The 20,782-nt window shown below is 44.6% G+C and overlaps 1 protein-coding gene across 2 annotated transcripts in view; it reads right to left on the bottom strand.

The window, feature by feature from the left end:
• The window catches only part of PSMB7 (proteasome 20S subunit beta 7), a 67,986-nt gene that overhangs the window by 20,404 nt on the left and 26,800 nt on the right, over nt 1-20,782 (bottom strand). The window contains exons 6-7 of one of the 2 annotated variants that reach the window (XM_089302449.1): nt 11,283-11,341; nt 7,050-7,199 (exon numbers count right to left, since the gene is read on the bottom strand). In XM_089302449.1, the coding sequence (XP_089158575.1) occupies nt 7,050-7,199; nt 11,283-11,341 (209 nt within the window). The remainder of the gene's footprint in view (nt 1-7,049; nt 7,200-11,282; nt 11,342-20,782) is intronic. The other variant, XM_051840570.3, reaches the window with a different exon arrangement.

The following is a 20,782-nucleotide window of genomic DNA, read 5'->3' on the forward strand; positions in this document are numbered from 1 at the left end:
TCTTAAACACCACCAATGCAGACAGGAAAATCATTGTTTGTAATAGTTATCCAAGGCCAGATTTTTTTTTTTAATTTTGCATTTACTTAAAATTCTGTGTTTGATGCCAACAGGGTTCAAGTTGCACAGGAAGGTGCTTGGGCTAAACACTGATAGTCTTCCTTGATCTCCATTGTCTGCTGCGTGGGTTCCGCCAGCAAACCTCCCAGCGAGTGGTCACCTTCCTATGGAGTCATTAAACCTCTGAATGTCAGCTGGTGGGATTAGCCAGCAGCTTCCACACCTGAGCCCCCGTGGCAGGGACAGAGGCATTTGGATCAAGATCACTAATGAATACAGAATTCATATGCCGCTTGTCAGGGCTCCTGAGCTCACAGTCCACAGATGCAACCTAAATAAGATGGAGGACAGAACAATTGTTGACGAAGATTAAAAAGTTTTGGCAGTTGGGGAAAAAAAGAGCACCTCATTATTCAAATACGATAGTCTTGCTGATTTTTTTTTATTTTTGTTCAAGTTATTCATGATTTGCATCAAATGGACAAATGCTATTCACCAATATTTAAAGATTTCTTGGTCTCATTACTAAATCTGAAGAAAGCTATGCTCTCTGTACCTCAGCAAGCTACAGAAAACAGCTCTCTTATAAGAATATTTGAAAATTCTAGGGAAAAAACAACAATCACAGATATTTAGGTGGAGGTTATTTAAAAGATAAAAAAAACAAACAAAACAAAACAAAACAAAAACCCTTATAATTCAAAGAGAAGAAATAAGGATCTTCCACAGCTCAATGACTCATTCCGACTTACCAGTGTCTACCTCTGACTTGCTTGCACCTTTGTGTTCATGGGTTCCTTCCAATCACAGAGCTCACCACAGAGGTTTACCCACCTCCTCTGACACTTGTCACACATTGTCACAAGCCCTCATCAGGAAAAAGGAACAGCCGGAGCAACCCACACCTCTGCTCACCTGGATTAAGATGTCCTCGCCTCTCTGTTGGCAGAGAATTCCAGGCCCAGCAAAGAGGCAGAATATCAGTGATTGATTTTAGCAGCAGGCTGGGTCTGAAGTCAGACTGATCAGGGTTCAAATCCTGAATCCTTCACTGACCAGGTGTGTGACCTCAGAGAAAGTAACTGACCTCCTGATACTTCCAATTTTCTGCTCTATAAAAACGCGGATAACACAAAAGGCTGAACTCACAGGAACATTGAAAAGTGAATGAGCTACAGCAGAAAAAGCTATAAGAACAGAGATGGTATAACCTAAGGCCCAACTATTTTGACTACTGTATTTCCACACCTCCCCCATCGTAAAAACGCAAACACTTTCACTGCCTGTGTTAGGTGTGAAGCAGGCTTCATCATCTGTCTTCATGACCACAGAGAGGCCCATCTCTGACAGTGAGCTGAGAGGGGAAAGAAGGATCCCTGTCTGTCTGTCCTATACTACAGGTCGCCAGGCGGGATGACAGCACAAATAATCACATTAGTCGTTGCTATGTGATGCTGCTATTGAATAACTGCAAAAATACAAGCAGCTGCCCTATTTTAGTCGATTCTGTCTGAACCACTATAGGTGCCCCCAGCTCACCTCTAACCTTCACAGCACTCTGTGGGTCCCCATCTCAGAGGAGGACCCCCAGGTGTCCAGAGTGAGGCAGTGAGCACTGCGGAGACAGACTCGCAGTGCAACCCCCTAGCTCCCGAACTCTGTGCCCCCTCCATCTGACTATGCTATGTGCAAACCGAACAGATTTTTTTTTTTAATCAAAATAATGCAGCTCTCTCACACTACTGTCCATCTGCAAAGCACAAATGAATCTCCAACTTCAGTCTCTTTCCATTACTGAACTTAAAAATACAGTTACTTCCAAGCTTTGCTGTCAGAACACCATATTGGTTTCAACTCTTTCATTATTTAAAGTGGATCTATAGCTGCCTGCAATGACAGATTAATTCTGTTTCCTCGGCAGCTAGGTGTTTGGCATCAGGTCTATGAGGTAACCACAAGCCTTTAGGGCGATAGCTGCTCACATCTTTAGCCATCCATAAGGGCTTCTCTAGAGGCTAGCACTTGCCGGGTGATGAAATATGACTCCATAAATCAGATGGCTGAAGTGGCACTTGTATACGTCGCCATCTATCTTCGTAGCTTCTCTCTGAAGGGTGCAGGGTAAGAGCTCACCCCTCGGTATTGCAACCAGAGAAAGGACCATCACGGTTGGCACTGAGTAAGCATGTGCTACTTAAAACTGAAGACACACCAAGGCTAGGGGAAAAAAGATCCTGCCGGTGTTAGCATGCCTCAGGCAGTGGTAGGAGCTTCAGCAACTCATCTTCAAAAGGCAGAGAGCCAGAGCTCTAGAAACCTGCAAAAATTGGCTAAGCCTGCAGTCTTCATTTCTTTAAGCTGAGCATCTTCAAAGTCTAGAATTCTAACTGTAGGGCACAGCAGCTGCCACTGCAGATCTGATCCTCTCAGCTTTTGGCAGCTCTCAACTTGAGATTCTAGCAAAAGAATTTTTCAAGTTGCTATTATTGCCTGTCATGGATTTATAAATATTGTGCACTCTCTGCTGTGGCATGGCTCTCATGGGACGCCAGAGCATGCCAAATGCATAACAGAATGAAAAACAGTTTCTATTCTTCAAATAAATGCTAATTTTTTTAACTGTGCTCACACGACGTGTTTGGTGACCAACTTCAATGGTGCAGAGTATCTATCAGAGAAGGGGAAAAAAGCTGATTGTCTTTTCCAGCAGCATTCAGCTGCTACTTTCATTAAGCTTGTTTAATTAGATTCCAGATGCTAATTTGCAAGTCGATACCAGAGGGTGCAGGACAGTTTGCCTTTGAATCATCTCTCTGTGATGTGAGGGTCCTGCCGCACACCACTACCCTTCAGCGGCCCTCGCGCGGTATTCTGACAATTAGTGCAAAGAGGGGACAGTATTGATCTTGACAGACTAAATATTAATCTTCTACCCATTTTAATGAATTGTAATCTTTAAGAGTTAAATTTCTCACTGAGCCAAACATGCACTTCCTTTCTTACAAAGAAACAGAATAGAAAAACTAAATTAAGTTACCTGATTAATTTTCTTAATGTCCTCTCTACCCTAAAATAAAATTTGTACTTTCTTTCAGCAATTTTCAAAATACAAGCCCCCACCAAAGTAACACCCTTTTCTAGATTCTACAGTCAAACCCTTTATGCTTAACTGGAAGATGAATTGAAAAGGCCTCAGCATGGTTATCACTACTTTCCCCACTCAGTGAGCCTTTGGGAAATAAACTCTACAACAGAGGAGCAAGTTCGGAGGAAATGGCCCTGTGAACCCCATCATCACACCAAAAACTCGTAACTGACCCCGTGTCATTAGGTCAACTCACAAATTTCAAAATCCACTGTTTTGTAAATACATTGGCACAATGTCTCAATAAAAACCTCTGCTGAGAAAATAAAACCTGGGACGGCGCTAGGGCATAGCAGGTGAAGCTACCGCCTGCGGCAATGGCATCCCATATGGGGGCTAGTTTGAGTCCCAGCTGCTCCACATTCCAATCCAGCACCCTGCTAATGCGCTGGGAAAGCAGCAGAGGATGGCCCAAGTCTTTGGGCCCCTGCACGAACTTGGGAAACCCAAAAGAAGCTCCTGGCTCCCGGTTTCGGAGTGGCTCAGCTCTGGCCGTTGTAGCCATTTGGGAGACTGAACGAGCAGATGGAAGACCTCTCTCTCTCGCTAACTCTGCCTTTCAAATAAATAAATAAATAATTATAAATAAATTTTTAAAAAGAGAGGAAATATAAATAAAACTTGAGATTTATTACCCATAAATACAAATTTCTATGCCTTCACTTCTATCACAGTTTAATACTATAAACTCTAAAGGTGAAGCAGTCAAATTATTTCAAAGATAGATTAGCCTGGGAGCTACTAAGTAAAGTTGCTTCTAACTCCTTTTTAATGCACCCACTCGGCAAGTCCTGGGAGAATGCCTACTATGCACCATTACCAAGCCAGGTAATGGAAAGAGAAATGAGTAAGCCACAGTCTCTGCCTAGAATAACTCCCAGGTAAGCCCAAGGGGAAAAATCAGAAAATAAGAATTAAAAGACCACTCAAGCCAGTGTTTAGGCTACAACTGGGTGCCTTTTTATCTGCCTTAAACTCACATGCGTAGTAGGCAGTTTCTCTGAAACTTGAACCAACCGTTATAACTTTAGGCAATCACTGGCTCAGATAACTTGAAACGGCAGAATCCCGGCTAGCTTTGACTGGTCTGCTTTTTGGACCTATAATCTCCCAACAAGCATTTGACCTGAGGCCAGCGCTGTGTTATAGCGGATAAAACTGCCGCATGTAATGCCGGCATCCCATATGGGCGCAGCTTGAGTCCAGGCTGCTCCACTTCCGATCCGGCTCTCTGTTCTGGCCTGGGAAAGCAGTGGAAGATGGCACAAGTCCTTGGATGCCTGCACCCATGTGGGAGACCCAGAAGAAGCTCCTGGCTTCGGATTGGCGCAGCTCCGGCCATTGCAGCCAAATGGGGAGTGAGCCAGTAGGTGGAAGACCTCTCTCTCTCTCTCTGCTCTCCTCTCTGTGTGTAACTCTTTCAATTAAATAAATAAATCTTTTTTTTTTTTTTTTAAGCATTTGGTCTTTGCCCATCTTCCTCTTGCTTGTGTACTTAACAGGGTGTTTGGCTTGACTCTGTTCAGTACTGCACACTGTTTGAGAAGTGTACTAGTCAGTTATCTTCCTAGCTCTCTCCAAAAGGGAGAAAGAGGAAGGACTCCTCCGTTCCCCAGGAAGCCTCTGATGACTTAGATTTTGCTTCAGCTCAGGGTTATCCCATCTCAACTCCACAAACACATCCTGCACATCAGGCACTGAAGAACAGAGGTGATTTTTTTATTTTTAGAGATAGTTTCTTTTTCACCTACCAATTTGGTGTTTTTTTAAGATTTTTATTTTATTTGAAAGAGTTAGAGAGAGAGAGAGAGAGAGAGAGAGAGAGGAAGAGAGAGAAAGAGTCTTTTATCCGTTGGTTCACTCCTCAAATGGCCCAAATAGCTGGAGCTGAGCCAATCCAAAGCCAGGAGCTTCTCCCGTGTCTCCCATGTGGATGCAGGGGCCCAAGGACGTGGGCCACCCTCCACTGCTTTCCAAGGCCCATTAGCAGGGAGCTGGGTCGGAAGTAGAGCAGCCAGGACTTGAACCTGCATCCATATGAAATGCCGCCACTGCAGGCCAAGGCTTTAACCCGCTGTGCCATCACTGGCCTCCAGAGATGATTTTTTTTTTCTTTTTTTGGACAGGCAGAGTGGATAGTGAGAGAGACAGAGAAAGGTCTTCCTTTTGCCGTTGGTTCACCTTCCAATGGCCGCCGCGGCTGGCGCGCTGTGGCCGGTGCACCACGCTGATCCGATGGCAGGAGCCAGGTGCTTCTCCTGGTCTCCCATGGGGTGCCATCCTCCACTGCACTCCCGGGCCACAGCAGAGAGCTGGCCTGGAAGAGGGGCAACCGGGACAGAATCCGGCGCCCGACCAGGACTAGAACCTGGTGTGCCGGCGCCGCAAGGCGGAGGATTAGCCTAGTGAGCCGCGGCGCCGGCCCAGAGATGATTTCAAGGCCTCTGCCTTCAGGGAGCTCCCACTCTCAGTGGCAAAGTGGGGGAGATGTCCTCCTAAAAACAGCTACCAAACAACAGGACAGCTATGTACAATGGAGCACAGAAAATAAACAGAAGTGGAAGTCACTGAGAACCCCAGTGGCAGAAACCAGCGGTGGGAGGAGAAAGCAGCAATGAAGCACTCACTATGCTCATAGAACAACACACACACACAAAGCTGCAGCTGACCTCGGTTCCCACAAGTTCCACATTCATCCCTGGGTGCATACATGAACACGTTTTTATTTGTCTTAATAGGAGGTGCCCAATTTTATGTGTCTTGGAGAAAAATATAAACAGTATACCACATTCAGGATTTCACAGATACAAAGTAATTTTTTTTCTTGCAGGAGATAGAGAGACAAGAGAAAGGGAGCCCCCAGAGACCAGTTCATTTCCTGAATGCCCCCAATGGCCGAGAATGGACAGAGGCCAAAGCCAGCAGACGGAACTCAATCCAGGTCTCCCACAGGGGTAGCAGGAACCCAGTTGTTTGAGCCACCACCTTTGCTTCCTAGGTTCTGTATTAACTAGCAGGAAACTGGAGCCAGAGTAGCCCAGGCACTCCGATACGGGGCATGGGTCTTAATCACTAGATCGAACACCTACCTCAACAAGCTGTATTTTAAAACCTAAATTAAGATGATGAAAGGGGCACTTGGAAGGGAAAGAAATGCTCTGCATGAGTTACCTGGGTAATTACTAATGCCAAAACCCATGGAATTTTATGTTTAAGATCTGTGTATTATTTTATTATGTGCATGTTACACCTCGATTCACACACACACACACAAAGAGTCAAGGAAAGCTTTCAGGAAAAATAATAGTGCAGGTGAAATCTGGATATGGCAGAAACCTAAAATATAATAATGGTGTGTAAAGACATGCTCAAGACAAAATGTTAGATTAGCCCTGTCCAGGAAGTTTTCTAGTAGCTACATTTTAAAGTCCAAATGAGTACATTTTATTAATACTTAACCAATACTAAAACCAGTACCATTTTAACAGGTAATCTATACGAAGATTACTAATGAAATATTCTTTTAAAATTCTGTAATAAAACTGAAATCTGACACATGTTTTCTACTCACAGCTCCTCTCAGCTGACTGGCCACACTCAAGCACTTGATAGCCATATACAGTAGCTGGTAGCTACTCCATGGGACAGGGCAATGAGGCAATGAGAAAGGAGAGAGTATTAAAGATTTCTAAGCAGGAAAGGACTTCCATTTCATAATACTATAGCGTAGCTCTACATTATACGAAGCACAGGTTTATAGAGCTTTGTGTCTTTTTTAAGATTTACTTACTTGAAAGTGTGACAGAGAGAGCTACACAGAGAGGGAAGAGAAAGACAAACATACCTGTTCCATCTGCTGGTTCACTTCCCAAATGACTGCAATGGCCAGAGCTGGGCCAGGCCAAAGCCAGGAACCTGAAATGTCATCTGGGTCTCCCACGTGGGTGGCAGGCCCCAAGCACTCTGCTGCCTTCCGAGGTGCAATAGCAGGGAGCTAGACAGGAGAGGGAGCAGCCAGGAATCGAGTTGGCATCTCAAGCAGGGGCTCAACTGACCGCACCACAATACTGGGCCCTGTAAATCTCTACTTTAATAATAAAGCCGGCCAGCGCCGCCATGGCTCAATAGGCTAATCCTCCGCCTTGTGGCACTGGCACACCGGGTTCTAGTCCCGGTCAGGGCGCCGGATTCTGTCCTGGTTGCCCCTCTTCCAGGCCAGCTCTCTGCTTTGGCCCGGGAAGGCAGCGGAGGATGGCCCAAGTGCTTGGGCCCTGCACCCCATGGGAGACCAGGAGAAGTACCTGGCTCCTGCCATCGGATCAGCGTGGTGCGCTGGCCGCGGCGGCCATTGGAGGGTGACCCAACGGCAAAGGAAGACCTCTCTCTCGGTCTCTCTCTCTCACTATCCACTCTGCCTGTCAAAACAAAACAAAACAAAAAAACAATAAAGCCAAGGGATTGTTTCATGAGTTGGGCCTAAAAATTACTGTCTGGCAATCAATCTAGTCACAGTAATCTGCAAGTGCCCGTGGCAATGCCACTCTCTGTGAGCGCACAGTTTCTGTGCGCGCAGCACTGCTCTCCTGGCCTCTGGCTAGGACAGAAACCTTTCCTGTACTGAAAGGAAACAAGCACTCACTCGCCCCACCGTGCAATCTCTAATTAGGCCAAGAAAGTAAAGTAACAAAGGGCTTCTTGCCACAGAAAAACAGAAAGAGGAAAATTAAGTTTGGAAACGTGAACCCAAATGTCTTTGTTTCCATGAGTCCTGTACAAATGCAGAGCCAGAAATGACACCTTGGGCAAATTCTCCCCCACAAGACACAGTGTCCACTCAACTCTGCAAAGCAGCCTCAGCCTTCCACCAACTCGGCTTCATTCATGTTCAACCAAAGTAGTGTGGTCAGCACAGTCACCTGTTTAGTCTTCGCAGACGTTTTTTGGGGATCTAGTAACATTTTCAAAGTATTCTCTACTGGCAGCTGTCATACTGTTTTGTTTTGTTTTTTTTAGATTTTTATTTTATTTATTTGAGAGGTAGAGCTACAGACAGTGAGAGAGAGAAAGAGAGAGAAAGGTCTTCCTTCTGTTGGTTCACTCCCCAGATGGCTGCAACAGCTGGAGCTGCACCAATCTGAAGCCAAGAGCCAGGAGCTTCTCCCAGTCTCCCACGTGGGTGCAGGGGCCCAAGGACTTGGGCCATCTTCTACTGCTCTCTCAGGCCACAGCAGAGAGCTGGATTCGAAGTGGAGCAGCCAGGACTAGAACCGGAGACCATATGGGATGCCAGCACCATAGGTGGAGGATTAACCTACTGTGCCACAGCACCGGCCCCTCCATTTACTTTTAAACTCAGTACTTACAGAAGCAAGTACTACCTTCACCTTAATATTGATTTTCTCTGTCAATGTGCATCCAGTTTCAGTAAGTCAATGTTTACCTGTTTTCACCAGTTGCCTGGAACTTTCAACTTGAATAACCAATCAGAAATAGGAATTCTATTGTATCTGTTTCACAGCTAATGCAGAAAACTACGTGCTCTGAGGTATAGACATGATTAATCTAAGAAACATTCTTCAGAGTGATAATATCAGAAGTTTTATTGAAGGAATGCTTCTCAAAAATCACTTCAAGGTCGGTGCTGCAGCTCACTAGGCTAATCCTCCCCCCGCAGCACCGGCACCCTGGGTGCTAGTCCCAGTTGGGGCACCAGTTCTGTCCCGGTTGTTCCTCTTCCAGTCCAGCTCTCTGCTGTGGCCTGGGAGTGCAGTGGAGGATGGCCCAAGTGCTTGGGCCCTGCACCCGCATGGGAGACCAGGAGAAAGCACCTGGCTCCTGGCTTCGGATCGGCACAGTGAGCCAGCCGTAGCGGCCATTTAGGGGGTGAAACAACAGAAGGAAAACCTTTTCTCTGTCTCTCTCTCTCTAACTCTACCTGCCCCCCCCCCCCAAAAAAATCACTTCAACACAAACTCCAAGGCTTTTGAATCATCTCAAACCCAAACTCTTGTTTACATAAAATTACTTTTAGCAGAGTGTGAAGACACTATTAATACACCTCAGACTTTCAACTTTTTCTTCAATTCTCATTTTTCTTTATCATATGGAGGTCCCAAACACCTGGAAACAAAGCTTTCAAGAACACTTGAGAAGATGAATGTGGTTTAGGGTGGGCTTGACACTTCAGAGGCGAGGGTCTCAGCAGGGCTCAGGTGGCTCCTTCTCCCTGCGCCTCTTCAGTTCCCTTGGTCTGCAGAGCCCGAGGAGTTCCCCTTCTTTAGTCAGAAGCCCAGGGAACTTTCTTTCCCCTTTTCATTTTAAGTAACTTACTGTATCTTGTTTTTTCTCTATGCATGTAAGAATCCCAAACAGAACATAATGCTGATATGGGAATAAATTGTCACACTGAGAAATGAGAACAGAATCTTAACCTCATTTACAGTTTTATACTTGGACCTGTTTACTATTCTTCATTAGAATAAGAGACTATCCTATTTTTGTTCTTTAAATTTTTATTTACTGGAGAGAGAGAGAGAAATCTTGTATCTCCTGGTTCACTCCCCAAATGTCCACAATGGCTAGGGCTGGGCCAAGGCCAGAGACAGGAACGCAAATAAATGAGAATATAATCCATGTCTCCTATGTGGTGACAGGAACTCAATCATTTGAGCCATTACCTTGCTTCCTAGGATCTGCAGTGGTAGGAAGCCGAGGTCAGAAGTGAAGTGGAGCTGAGGATCAAACCCAGGCACTCCAATGTGGGACAGTGGTGTCTGACCTGACAGGCTACACATCCATTCCCAACACTATCACTTTTAGTATAAATCAGTTACCTAAATCCTGTAGTTTTAATTCATGAAGATGTCCAAGAAAGGGAGAAATCTAGTCCAGTCAAACTATTTATTTGTGTCCTCCTCACTTTCAAAAGGCATAGCAGCTTCTGGCAGAAAAGTCAGTGCTAGTAGATCAGTATCCACACCCCGAGTTCTGTGGCTTTCATGCCCTTGGCCCGAATCTAAGAGACAGAAAGAGCTTCTTCCAGCAATACTTGGTGCTCCAAGAACAATGAAAAGGGAGAAGAACAAAATATTTTTCATATACCATCTTCTTCAAACATGATTATATATAAAGCATTGCCAAAAAGTAATCCCAAAGATGTCCTATGGTGGTACCTCAATAAAAGAATACTGCAAAGGGAGAAATGGCAGAAACCCATATACTAAGAACAGGGTAACCCTCTCATCATCAACCGCCTACTAACTGTTGAAAAGAAACTAACATACTCCGCAAAAAAATACAACAGCAAATGATGAAGGCTACTCAGGCCTCAGCTGTCTACCTACTGGCCAGCAGTGTGGATGAAGCACAGTGAGGAATTAATGGTGCCATGAGTATCCTGGCGTTCTGAAGACACCTTTGAAAGTGGCAAAAGGACATCTGTGGATTCATTCCTGGATATGTTGGCAGGGGCAGGGGGCTGCTTAATGTGGGTCCAGCTATCCAGAGGACACCATCTCTTCCACCACCTATCAGGACAAGCTTTCTTACAGACGTATAGGAGACACCAGAATCCTTTACACAGAGAGGATTTTACCACACGCATGCTCTTGTCCCTACCTTCCCCCAGATGCAGAATCATCGATGGGGATTTTAAAAACTGTCCCTATTTCCAGGTCAGGTCTGTATGACATAGCAAAGACGTACACAGTTTCTCTATTCATAGAGAACAGAAAAACCCGTCACTGTGAGGTACAGTGACACAGAAAGCAGAGTGCCCAAGAAAACATTCCACACTGCAGCAGCACTGACAGCTGGCAGGGCTCCTAGACAGTGCAGAGCCCAGAGCAAGAAGCTGAAGAGCAGCTGGCTCCCCAAGCCCTAGGGAGGGCACCGGACGCCCACTGAAAAGGGAGCTATCCCAAGAAGCAGTCTCCTCAGCAAACACACTGTCTGCCAAAGAACATTCCGGCACCCAACGAGGCTGCACCAGCTTCAGAGCAATCAACAATCAATTTGTCAATGTTGGACGCACAACTGGAAAAAGAGCTGAAAGAGACACTACAGGGATTTTACGTACCTCCATATCTGGCCTAAACTTATCTTCAAACACAGCCATAGCTGCCAAGGAGCCAGAACCTGTAAGAAAAAGGAACACTCAGTGTATTTTACCAACTCCAAGCTTCTCCATCTCAAGTTTACCTTGGGGTACCAAAAACTGAAAAGACATGCCCAATGTCACATTCAAGTATAAGTATTGGCCCTAAAGGGCCACACAAACCAGGTTAAAAAAAAAAACTACTTCAAAAGCCTGAAGTCACACTTACCACGACCTCGGGTAAGACTGCAACTGGCCTTATGTCTGCTACTGACTAGAGTAACTGTAAATTATTCACAGTAAAATGCTGAAGCATGAAAATGAGATTGTGGAGAACTAATGTTTTTTCAAAAAGTGAAGGCCACATAATTTCCTATATCCTGTGCTGCGAGCCCCGTGCTCCATCTACATTGTGCCTTGGCGGGCTGCTGGGGATAGTGCTAAATACCAAGCCAGTTAGAAAGAATACATTGTTTTAATGAGCTGGCCCTGCTAGAGTCACCTTGACAGGGAAGAAACTACCGCACCAGCAATGGTAATAGGACTGCGAACTGCAGCCACCAGGTTGTTCCAGCTACAACTGTAAACCACTTTATTATGTGGCATTTATTTGGAGCTATTATTTTTAGTTTGTACTTTGAAGAGTAACAGCTGAGTAGACAAAATGACAGACAAAGAAACAAAAATTTATTATCACAATAGCAAATGGCTGAGAGGTTATGGTGCATAGATATTAACAGACAGCAAATTTATCCCTACAAAAGTAGGATTACAAAGGCATTACAAATAAGCATGGGCTCCTTTGAATGCAGGCTGGAGGCAGCTCAGCACTATTTGAAAATCTGAACTTGCTTTGTTCGGAAACCGGAGAATGTTTACAAAATCATCATCTTGTCTTTACCGGGCTCTGGTAATATTTCAGAATACTCTACTTTTGGTTAGAGGATAGAGTTGGCCACAATTTTTTACTCCAATTAGAAGATTTTTTTGGCATTTATTACTTTTTAACTTGTTTTGCATAACACTATCTATTTAGCTGGGTCACAGAGAAAACCATATTTTCTATTTAAAATGATTTGTGTACATCGCTTGACCACCTCAATGGTTTAGCAAAGGAAAAAGGCAGCGATTAAACAGTTTCAAATGAGGTGTCCTGCTGATTTTATCAAGTCTGCTGAATGTATAATGAAAAAGGAGAAGCTGACAGCAACAGTGCACTGAGAAAATACAGACTACCTTATCTGAACCATTTAAGGAGGTCCAATTATAGATCAAATTTAAAGGGTAGAAACAGCAGATTTACAGACACAAATCAATGAACATGGTAATCCCGATGAATATGACAGATACTCCTGTTCCGGAATATTGCTGCGGCTTAGGATCATTACCTTCCCAGCACCGGCTACATCACAGCTAAAGCAGTGGGGAGTGCCAAGCGCAGGCCAGCATTACAAGCAATGACTATTCATTTAGGCTTTGAGAAGCAAAAGGCAACCCCATTTTCCCCTCTCACAATTTTTCTTTTGTTAATAATAACAATAAAAAAAAAAAGCTAAAATGGTGATCTAAAGGGAAGTTAAAAGCTCTCTGTAAAGCAGACAAAACTTAGCAGATGTAAAACCTGTGCACTGGGAGACCATGAGCAATATGCAGAAGCAAATTCACCAAAACAAATCTCTGAATTTCACAGTAAACATATCCTTGAACACGTGCAAATAGGGTCCAATTCCACCAACGCTTTCTGAGACGCACTTTTCCTCTGAGATCCAGGAACCGAGGGGGAAAGTATCCTGAGTTCCTATTCTAAGGCGCAGGTGAGCAGCAGCCTCAGACTCAACAGTAAAGAGCAAGCTGGCACAGAACACAAAGGACAGTTGTCAGGAAGAGACCAGAAACTGCAACGAGGGACCTCCGAAAGCAAAATCCTCTCTAGACACCAAGTACTCCTGCAGAGCACCCAGCGCAGGCCTGCCTTTTCCAGCATGCTCCGAGAACACCTCTGCGAAGAGCCAGGGTAAAAGGGCTTGTAAAAGGACAAGGGAAAGGTGTTAGCCTAAGAGCCAACAACTCTGGAAAATAGTAGAGTTGATGCTAAAAAAGAAAGCCACACTTCCCTTAACAGCATTTTTCTTCAAAACTTACTCGCCATTTTTTCTCTTGGGCCACCCTCTTTGGTAGTTTCACAGCAAATAAATTATTTTTCCTCTATTATTTTCCCTAGGCACACATATATCCTACTGCTCCATTTCATTTTGTACTTTAAGAAATGAGAAATATTTCCCTCCCAATACAATTATTTTTCCTTTATCAAAGACTTGTTCTCCTTACTTAGGAACAATACTGCAGACCAAATTTCTACAAGTAGAAATTACATGCTATTCCCACAGACTTACAACAAGGGTCTACCCAGCACAGGGACAACTCCACATTACCAGAGCCAGGTAGCTTTGGAGTTTGCTTTGTTTTTTTTTTTAATGTTCCTAAGAGCTAGAGCAGATAAACAGAGAACACAAAAGCTCCTGCTACATTGTATGTCTGTTTCCCCTTAGACCTGGACCCCCAACACACACACACAAATTTTTCTGGAAAGTAGGAACTTCCCAAAATGCCTGATTCTGCTTCTTCTGAGATCAAAGACAAGTGAGCCCCAAAACAAACTTGAAAAGATTATTTTTTGAAAATATATTTTGAAAAAGGAATTCGATGTTTAAAATAATTTCTAAATCCCTTGCAAATTAGCTCCTGTTCCCAGCTTTTAAAGGCACTCCTTTTCAGAAGGACACAGAAATGGCAGAAGATGGAGCACAACCGCCAGAGTCAGCAGGTCTCCAGGCGCTGGTCCTGTGTCTGAGACATGAAAGACTGCAGCGAGACTCCAACACGCCTGCAGCTGTGCAAAGTGGGAGAGGACAAGATGCCAACCCTACATAATTTCAAGGCAGTGCAATGGGGAACACAAGGAACAAGGCGTTGGCCATTGAGAGAAAGACAGTAAACTCAATGAGACCATATAGAAATTAAAATTAATCTTACAATTAAAATTCTTTAATAAATTTATTAAATAATTAAAATTATTTTATTCAAGTTTCCTAAACTTGATTAGTCCAACATCGAACTTAATACAAGTCATCAAACATCACAGTACAGCTGTGCACATGGTAGTCACCACCGTGTGACCTACTAAACATTCAAATGTCATGTCATTTTCCCCATAAATCATTAATAATCCCCTGAGGTATTCCATTATTTCAGCATCAAACTACCTAACCTAGCACTCTTCTTCATACATAAAATCAAGGCAAAAATCTCTTTAAGGATCCTTTCCCCTGATTTTCTATCCCAAAAGTAAAGATCCCTCAGCATTGTCTGGTTTCCCATCAAGGAGTAAGTATACAGAAAAGGCATGGGACAGTGGGCCCAGTACAGCACCCCTGCTTCATATGACAGTGTGTCACAAGAAAGAGATGATGTCACATAGGATCTGCTTCCCAAGCCACAGGCTGATGGCTGTGGCAAGGGCTGTGGTGAGGGCTGTGGTGGACTGGTCACAGTCCAGGAGGGAGGAGAGGACAGCCAGAGGGAAGCAAGTAAGGCATTGTGCTAAACACCCACCAGGAGCTATTTAACATCGCTGAAGTCATCCTCATGGCAGCCCATTAAAATGGTAGCACATCTTGTCTAGGATTACAGAACTAAACAGTACAACAGCATGATTCCTGTCTCGGCTGAGCCGACGTCACTCTCATAAGGAAAGTTGTACATGCCTCAACATACCTCAGAGAGGACAGATCTGACCTTCCACAACCAGGTCTCTGCCTCCTTCCCTCCCAAATACATAGACACCTGACACTCCATCAACACCACACTGACAACCATCTCCTAAGCGCCCATGCCACTTCAAGCCTATCTCAGCTTGGTACATGGTAGTCCCTCCACCCCCTTGACAGTCCATGGAACTCCTGGTTACCCTTAACCCCAGCATCTTCCCAGAAGCCTCCTTTGATCACCACTACACCCCACTAGAGAACGTAGCTCTCATCTCTGCAACTTGTACATTCTTTCATGGCCACATTCCCCACACGCAGTAACCTCCAGCACGTGGCACACTAAGGGTGTGCGTGTGAATTAAGCTGTGCTCAACTACAACTATTAACGTACAAACAGGGGAGCCAGGGAAACTCTGAGCCAGCCCTAAAGGAGGGTGATAGCAGTAAATGCCTCGATAATGCGCAAAAGGACACTTACTGCCTAATTTACCATACGAGGCAGAATATACGACAAACTCAAATGCAAAGCAAGTCCAATGTTCAAAAAAGAAAAAAGACCTCAAAACCACAAAACCGTGTCCTATTAGATGTCCAAGTCTGGTTCAAACCACTGTGCTATCACTGGAATGAGCTGCCCTTCATGGAAGCTGTCTCATCAGTAGTTCCATGTAGCTGGCTCCTTAGCAACCTTCAGCCAGACTGCCTTTTCTAGCCCACCCACAGTTACAGAGTAGCCAAGTGTTGCTTCCAGAACAAAGCTCTTCAAACAGAAAAACAAGGTGCATTCAGTGACCAGCATTTAGAAAGACACCTGTGCACAGCCACTGAGATGGTTATCCAGCCATTGCCTGCCTTCCATTGCACCTCCTTCCTCCCCACCCAAGCCCACCCAACCACCTACTCTGTTCCACCACTCCAACTCCAGTCCACTCAGCAGTTCGACAATGCAGAGTCTGAGACGGGGGGAGACACTCAACTCAGCCTCCTTGCAGCAGTGGGGCCAGAAACCATGGTCTGCACGCCCTGATCCGCACCCGCTGCTCCAGTGGTCAGCGTCTATCCCTGGCTGTCCCCGTCAGGTACTCATTAAAATCCTGTGCCCCACGCCCAGTGGCAGCCAGAAAGAAGACACAGTCTGCTCCCTGTCTGCCAGCCAGGGTCTGACACACCCACCGACCCTTGAGATGACTGGGGGCTGCCCACAGAGCACCCATGGCCCAAGGGCCACAGCTCCAGCCACCACGCTTTTAAAAGTATCTGTTTTTACTAACAGCAGGTCACTGGCTTAAAAAAAAAATCCTGTAAAAAATGTAAACTATAAGCCCTAAACTCAAAAATACATGCAACATGCATCACATTAACAACTAAAAAAGAACTTACAAATAACATCAATACTGCAACAGAAACAAGAACACAGCAGTTTTAAAAAGACAAAAGGCAGAGGCCTAAACGCATTTACAAACACTGTTCAAGTTCAGTAGTAATCAAAAGAATAGAAGTAGAAATAAAACCACCATGTTTTGCCTTTTAAATTAACAAAGATTAAAAATAATAATAGTGTTGACAAAAGTGTGATGAAATGGATAAGCTAACACACTTGGAGAAGCAAAAACAGAGATCGCTGCTAATGGGCAAATCAGAAATATCAACTGGAGGCCGGCACCGCAGCTCACTAGGATAATCCTCCGCCTGCAGCGCCGGCACACTGAGTTCTAGTCCCCGTTGGGGCACCAGATTCTGTCCCAGTTGCTCCTCTTCCAGTCCAGCTCTCTGCTGTGGCCTGGGAGTACAGCGGAGGATGGCCCAAGTGCTTGGGCCCTGCACCTGCATGAGAGACCAGGAGGAAGCACCTGGTTCCTGGCTTTGGATCGGCGCAGCGCGCTGGTCGCAGCAGCCATTTGAGGGGTGAACCAACAGAAGGAAGACCTTTCTCTCTCTCTCTCTCACTGGCTAACTCTGCCTGTCCAGAAAAAAAAAAAAAAAAGGAAATATCAATTGGAAATCATAAAGATACAGTTACATAAAAACCACCAAACAAGCAATTCTACTGCCAGAGAGTTATGAGTTACCCTAAAGAAATAACTGCAAGTTATTTATATAAAAATATCATTGTTTAAATTTGGGTGGGGGGCAAGGAAGAACCACAACAATAAACCTGGAGATGAATGTAAAGGTCCAACAATCAGGAGCCAGAGGGGAAAGACAGTAAAATACTACATGCTGCAATACATGTTCAGGTCACTGAACATGACAAAGTACAAGTATTTTTTGGGCAATGGAAACACGTTAATGATACAATATTAGTGGGGGGAAAACAAAACTCAAAGCAATATTAACAGACAAGTAACATATTACACAAATCTGAAGGAACAGAAATCAAAATGGCACGCTTATTTCTGGGCAGTGCTATTTTCCCTTTTGTTTACTTATATTTTTAAATTTTCCTCCAAAGAACATGCATTACTTGCAATTTTTTTAAGCATAATCTTGGAGAAAATCCAATGGAAGAAGATGGAGAAAAGAAGCAAAAGACCAAGACCCTGCTGGCTATCGCGGTCTGTGTAACAGCAGCAGCAGGCATCTTAAGGCTTATTCCTTAAGTCTGCACAAAGGAGCCTGAAGGTCAATCCACGCAAAAGCCCACAATTGCAAAGAATGACAGCAATCAGTCATCACACAACAAACAGCCCAAGTCTCTACCACTGAGAGGGCTGCCCTAGGACTGTCTTAGAGGCCCACTCAACGTAAGGATAAAGTCCGCTGAGCAGATCTGCACGGAGGCAGACCCCACTCATCCAGAAGGGAACTCTGCAGCAGAGTACTGAGCCGACTACAGCAGGTGCAGCTACACTAGATACACATGGCATTTAAGAAATCGCAAAACACAGGTACGTCCATCAGTTTTGTTTGCTCTTCGGACACTGCAGGTTCTAATAGTCCCATTTCACAAAAAGGGAAACTGAGCTTAGAGATAAGAAACTTTCCCAGATCACACAGCCAGTGGGATTTTGAAGCCAGATCTTTCTGAATTTAAAGTGTGCAGTATTTTTTCCATTCTACCATGCTGCCTCTGAAATAGCAAAGCCAAATGCTTGAAATCAAGATTAGCAAGTACGCCAGGAAGAAGCAGCTCTTTTCTTAGCTCCCCACCCCAAAAAAGCATGCCTTCCAATTTGCCTTTTTCTTCGGATTTCATCAAAACGATTACCACACATCTGGATATGGTTAATTTGGGTTGTTTTGCTTGGCAACTCAAATGAGACTGGAATTTTAGTTAAATGTTTTAAATGATTAAACATATGCATTCACTGTTTAGCAATGCCACTCAAGTACCTGTTCTAAGAGCATTTATTTTAAAGGCCTCATTAAAAAAAAATTAAACACACAGCGAAACTAGTCTCCATTTTCTAAAGCCTCAAGTATTTTTGATCTTAGCTTATCAACAATCAAAGAGGTTGATTATCCTTTATTCCAAATGCTTGCAACCAAAAGTGTTTCTTTTGGATCTTGGAATATTTGCACATAATAATGAGGTATCTCAGGGATGGGATCCAAGTCTAAACCCCAAATCCATTTATGATCCATATACATCTTAGCCTGAAGGTAATTTCATGTAATATTTTAGCATGCCTGAATTCTGACTGCAACCTGGCACCTGAAACCAGGTGCAGGATTTTCCACTTGCAGGGCTGTGTCGGTGCTCAGAAGTTCTCAGAGTGGAAGGTTTTGTTTTTAAGTTCTAAAATGTGGACGGTCTAGTTTTATTAGTGCATTTTAAAATGCCACAAGGTGCAGAGAGAAACCCAGTCTCCTTACAGCAGCGGTGTCACCTCACTCGATGTTTACAGAGACAGGGTGGAAATTACCCAAAGATCTGCCTGTCTTCTGGAGGACTGCAGATTTTGGGTCTGGGATGTCCAACCTGTGGGTTCAATCTGAACCTAAGTTTTTCTTAAAGAGCACCACAATGCAGGAGAGAATCTGAAATATATCAAGAAAATTTTACACCTAGATACTGTTTTTAACATGGCTCTACACATTCAAAATCCTGCATTATTAATAAGGTTTGGAGATAGTGATTTTCTAAATGAAACACTATTTTTATATGTCAGTTCACTAAAATGCTGAAGCAAATTTAACAATTTTTTTTTTTTTTTTGACAGGCAGAGTGGATAGTGAGAGAGAGAGAGAGAGAAAGGTCTTCCTTTGCCATTGGTTCACCCTCCAATGGCCGCCACGGCCAGCGCGCTGCGGCCGGCGCACCACGCTGATCCAAAGGCAGGAGCCAGGTGCTTCTCCTGGTTTCCCATGGGGTGCAGGGCCCAAGTACTCGGGCCATCCTCCACTGCACTCCTGGGCCACAGCAGAGAGCTGGCCTGGAAGAGGGGCAACCGGGACAGAATCCGGCGCTCCGACCGGGACTAGAACCCGGTGTGCCAGCGCCACAAGGCGGAGGATTAGCCTAGTGAGCCGCAGCGCTGGCCAACAAATTTCACCATTCTATAATCCACATTACTTGACATGTTATGGAAACAGTAAGACTGAAAGAATTTTCCAAAACCTGCTGTACTAAGTCAAACTCAAGGAAGGATCTGAAAATCAGCAGTAGAAATTCACTTTTTCTAATAAAATCTATAATCACAAACTCTTAGACTGGAGAAAGGAAAAGTAATTATGGGAGGTTTTTTAGGTCTCAGACTGAGAACTCAACTGCTGAGGGTATGTCCCCATTTTATAGACAAGGAAACTGAGGCTTGACTAGTTTAAAATAATTTGCTCAAGGCAATACAGTTAATAAGTGCAGCCAAGATATAAATCTAGTTCTCATGGTTCTTGAGCCTATGTACCTTTTAGAAGAGGAACTCCCCACTCTTCACTCAAATAAACTACTCCGAACTGCCCCGTAACCCCCCTCCTGCCCCGTAGGCTCTGGGAACATAAGACACAGAGGAGGGGACGTATCCCTGGGGTTCCCCAGCTGTCTGCCCAGGCGCACTGCTCCAGGAGGCATCCTGCCCTCAGCACCATGCGAACGCCCCCTCTGAAACCATACAGTGCAGCAGCCCCGCTGCCTCACTTTCCTTCCTCACACAAAAGGCATGACAGGCAGCTGCATCTTCCTCAAGAGGGGATACCAGGGCAGAAGGAGAGGCATGACACAAAGCAGAATGCCAGGACATAGTAAGAGCTCAATGAACGTTAGCTATCATAATGGCTCTAAGGAAAGGTCCCCATCCCCCAGTGGCTTTTTTACACAATTATTCCCAATGAGTCCGCAACTTTAAATGCAAACAGCGTTCTTCAAACTTCTTCTCTCAGAGTCACAAAGTTCTGAGAGGTGGCAGCAAGAAACAGGCTTCACCTGCCTTCCCCAAGTTAATTTAGCCAGATCATCTCAAGAAAAAAGCTGCTCCTTCTGCTAAGGAGTAGTCCATTTTAAGCACCCCAGGACCTGTTTGCCACCATGGCCTGCCAAGGTGGAAGATATATGCAGTGATCAAAGAGTCACCCGTAGGACTTTCTAATCCATCAGTGTCGGCTCTCCCTGACATAGCGCTTACTCACATTTGCCATTGTTAGTCAACTGGCCACTCAGCCTGGGTAAAATCTGGTGCTTTGCACAGACCCATGGATTGCGATCATTTTTCATTCCTTCTCTGCCAACAAGGCCTCGTCTCCTGGTATTGGTGCTTGCTCTAGAGGCCAACAATGCCC

This window comes from Oryctolagus cuniculus, chromosome 1, assembly GCF_051225735.1.
Source record: "Oryctolagus cuniculus isolate XC-2025 breed Fujian yellow rabbit chromosome 1, ASM5122573v1, whole genome shotgun sequence".
Taxonomy (NCBI): Eukaryota; Metazoa; Chordata; class Mammalia; order Lagomorpha; family Leporidae; genus Oryctolagus; species Oryctolagus cuniculus.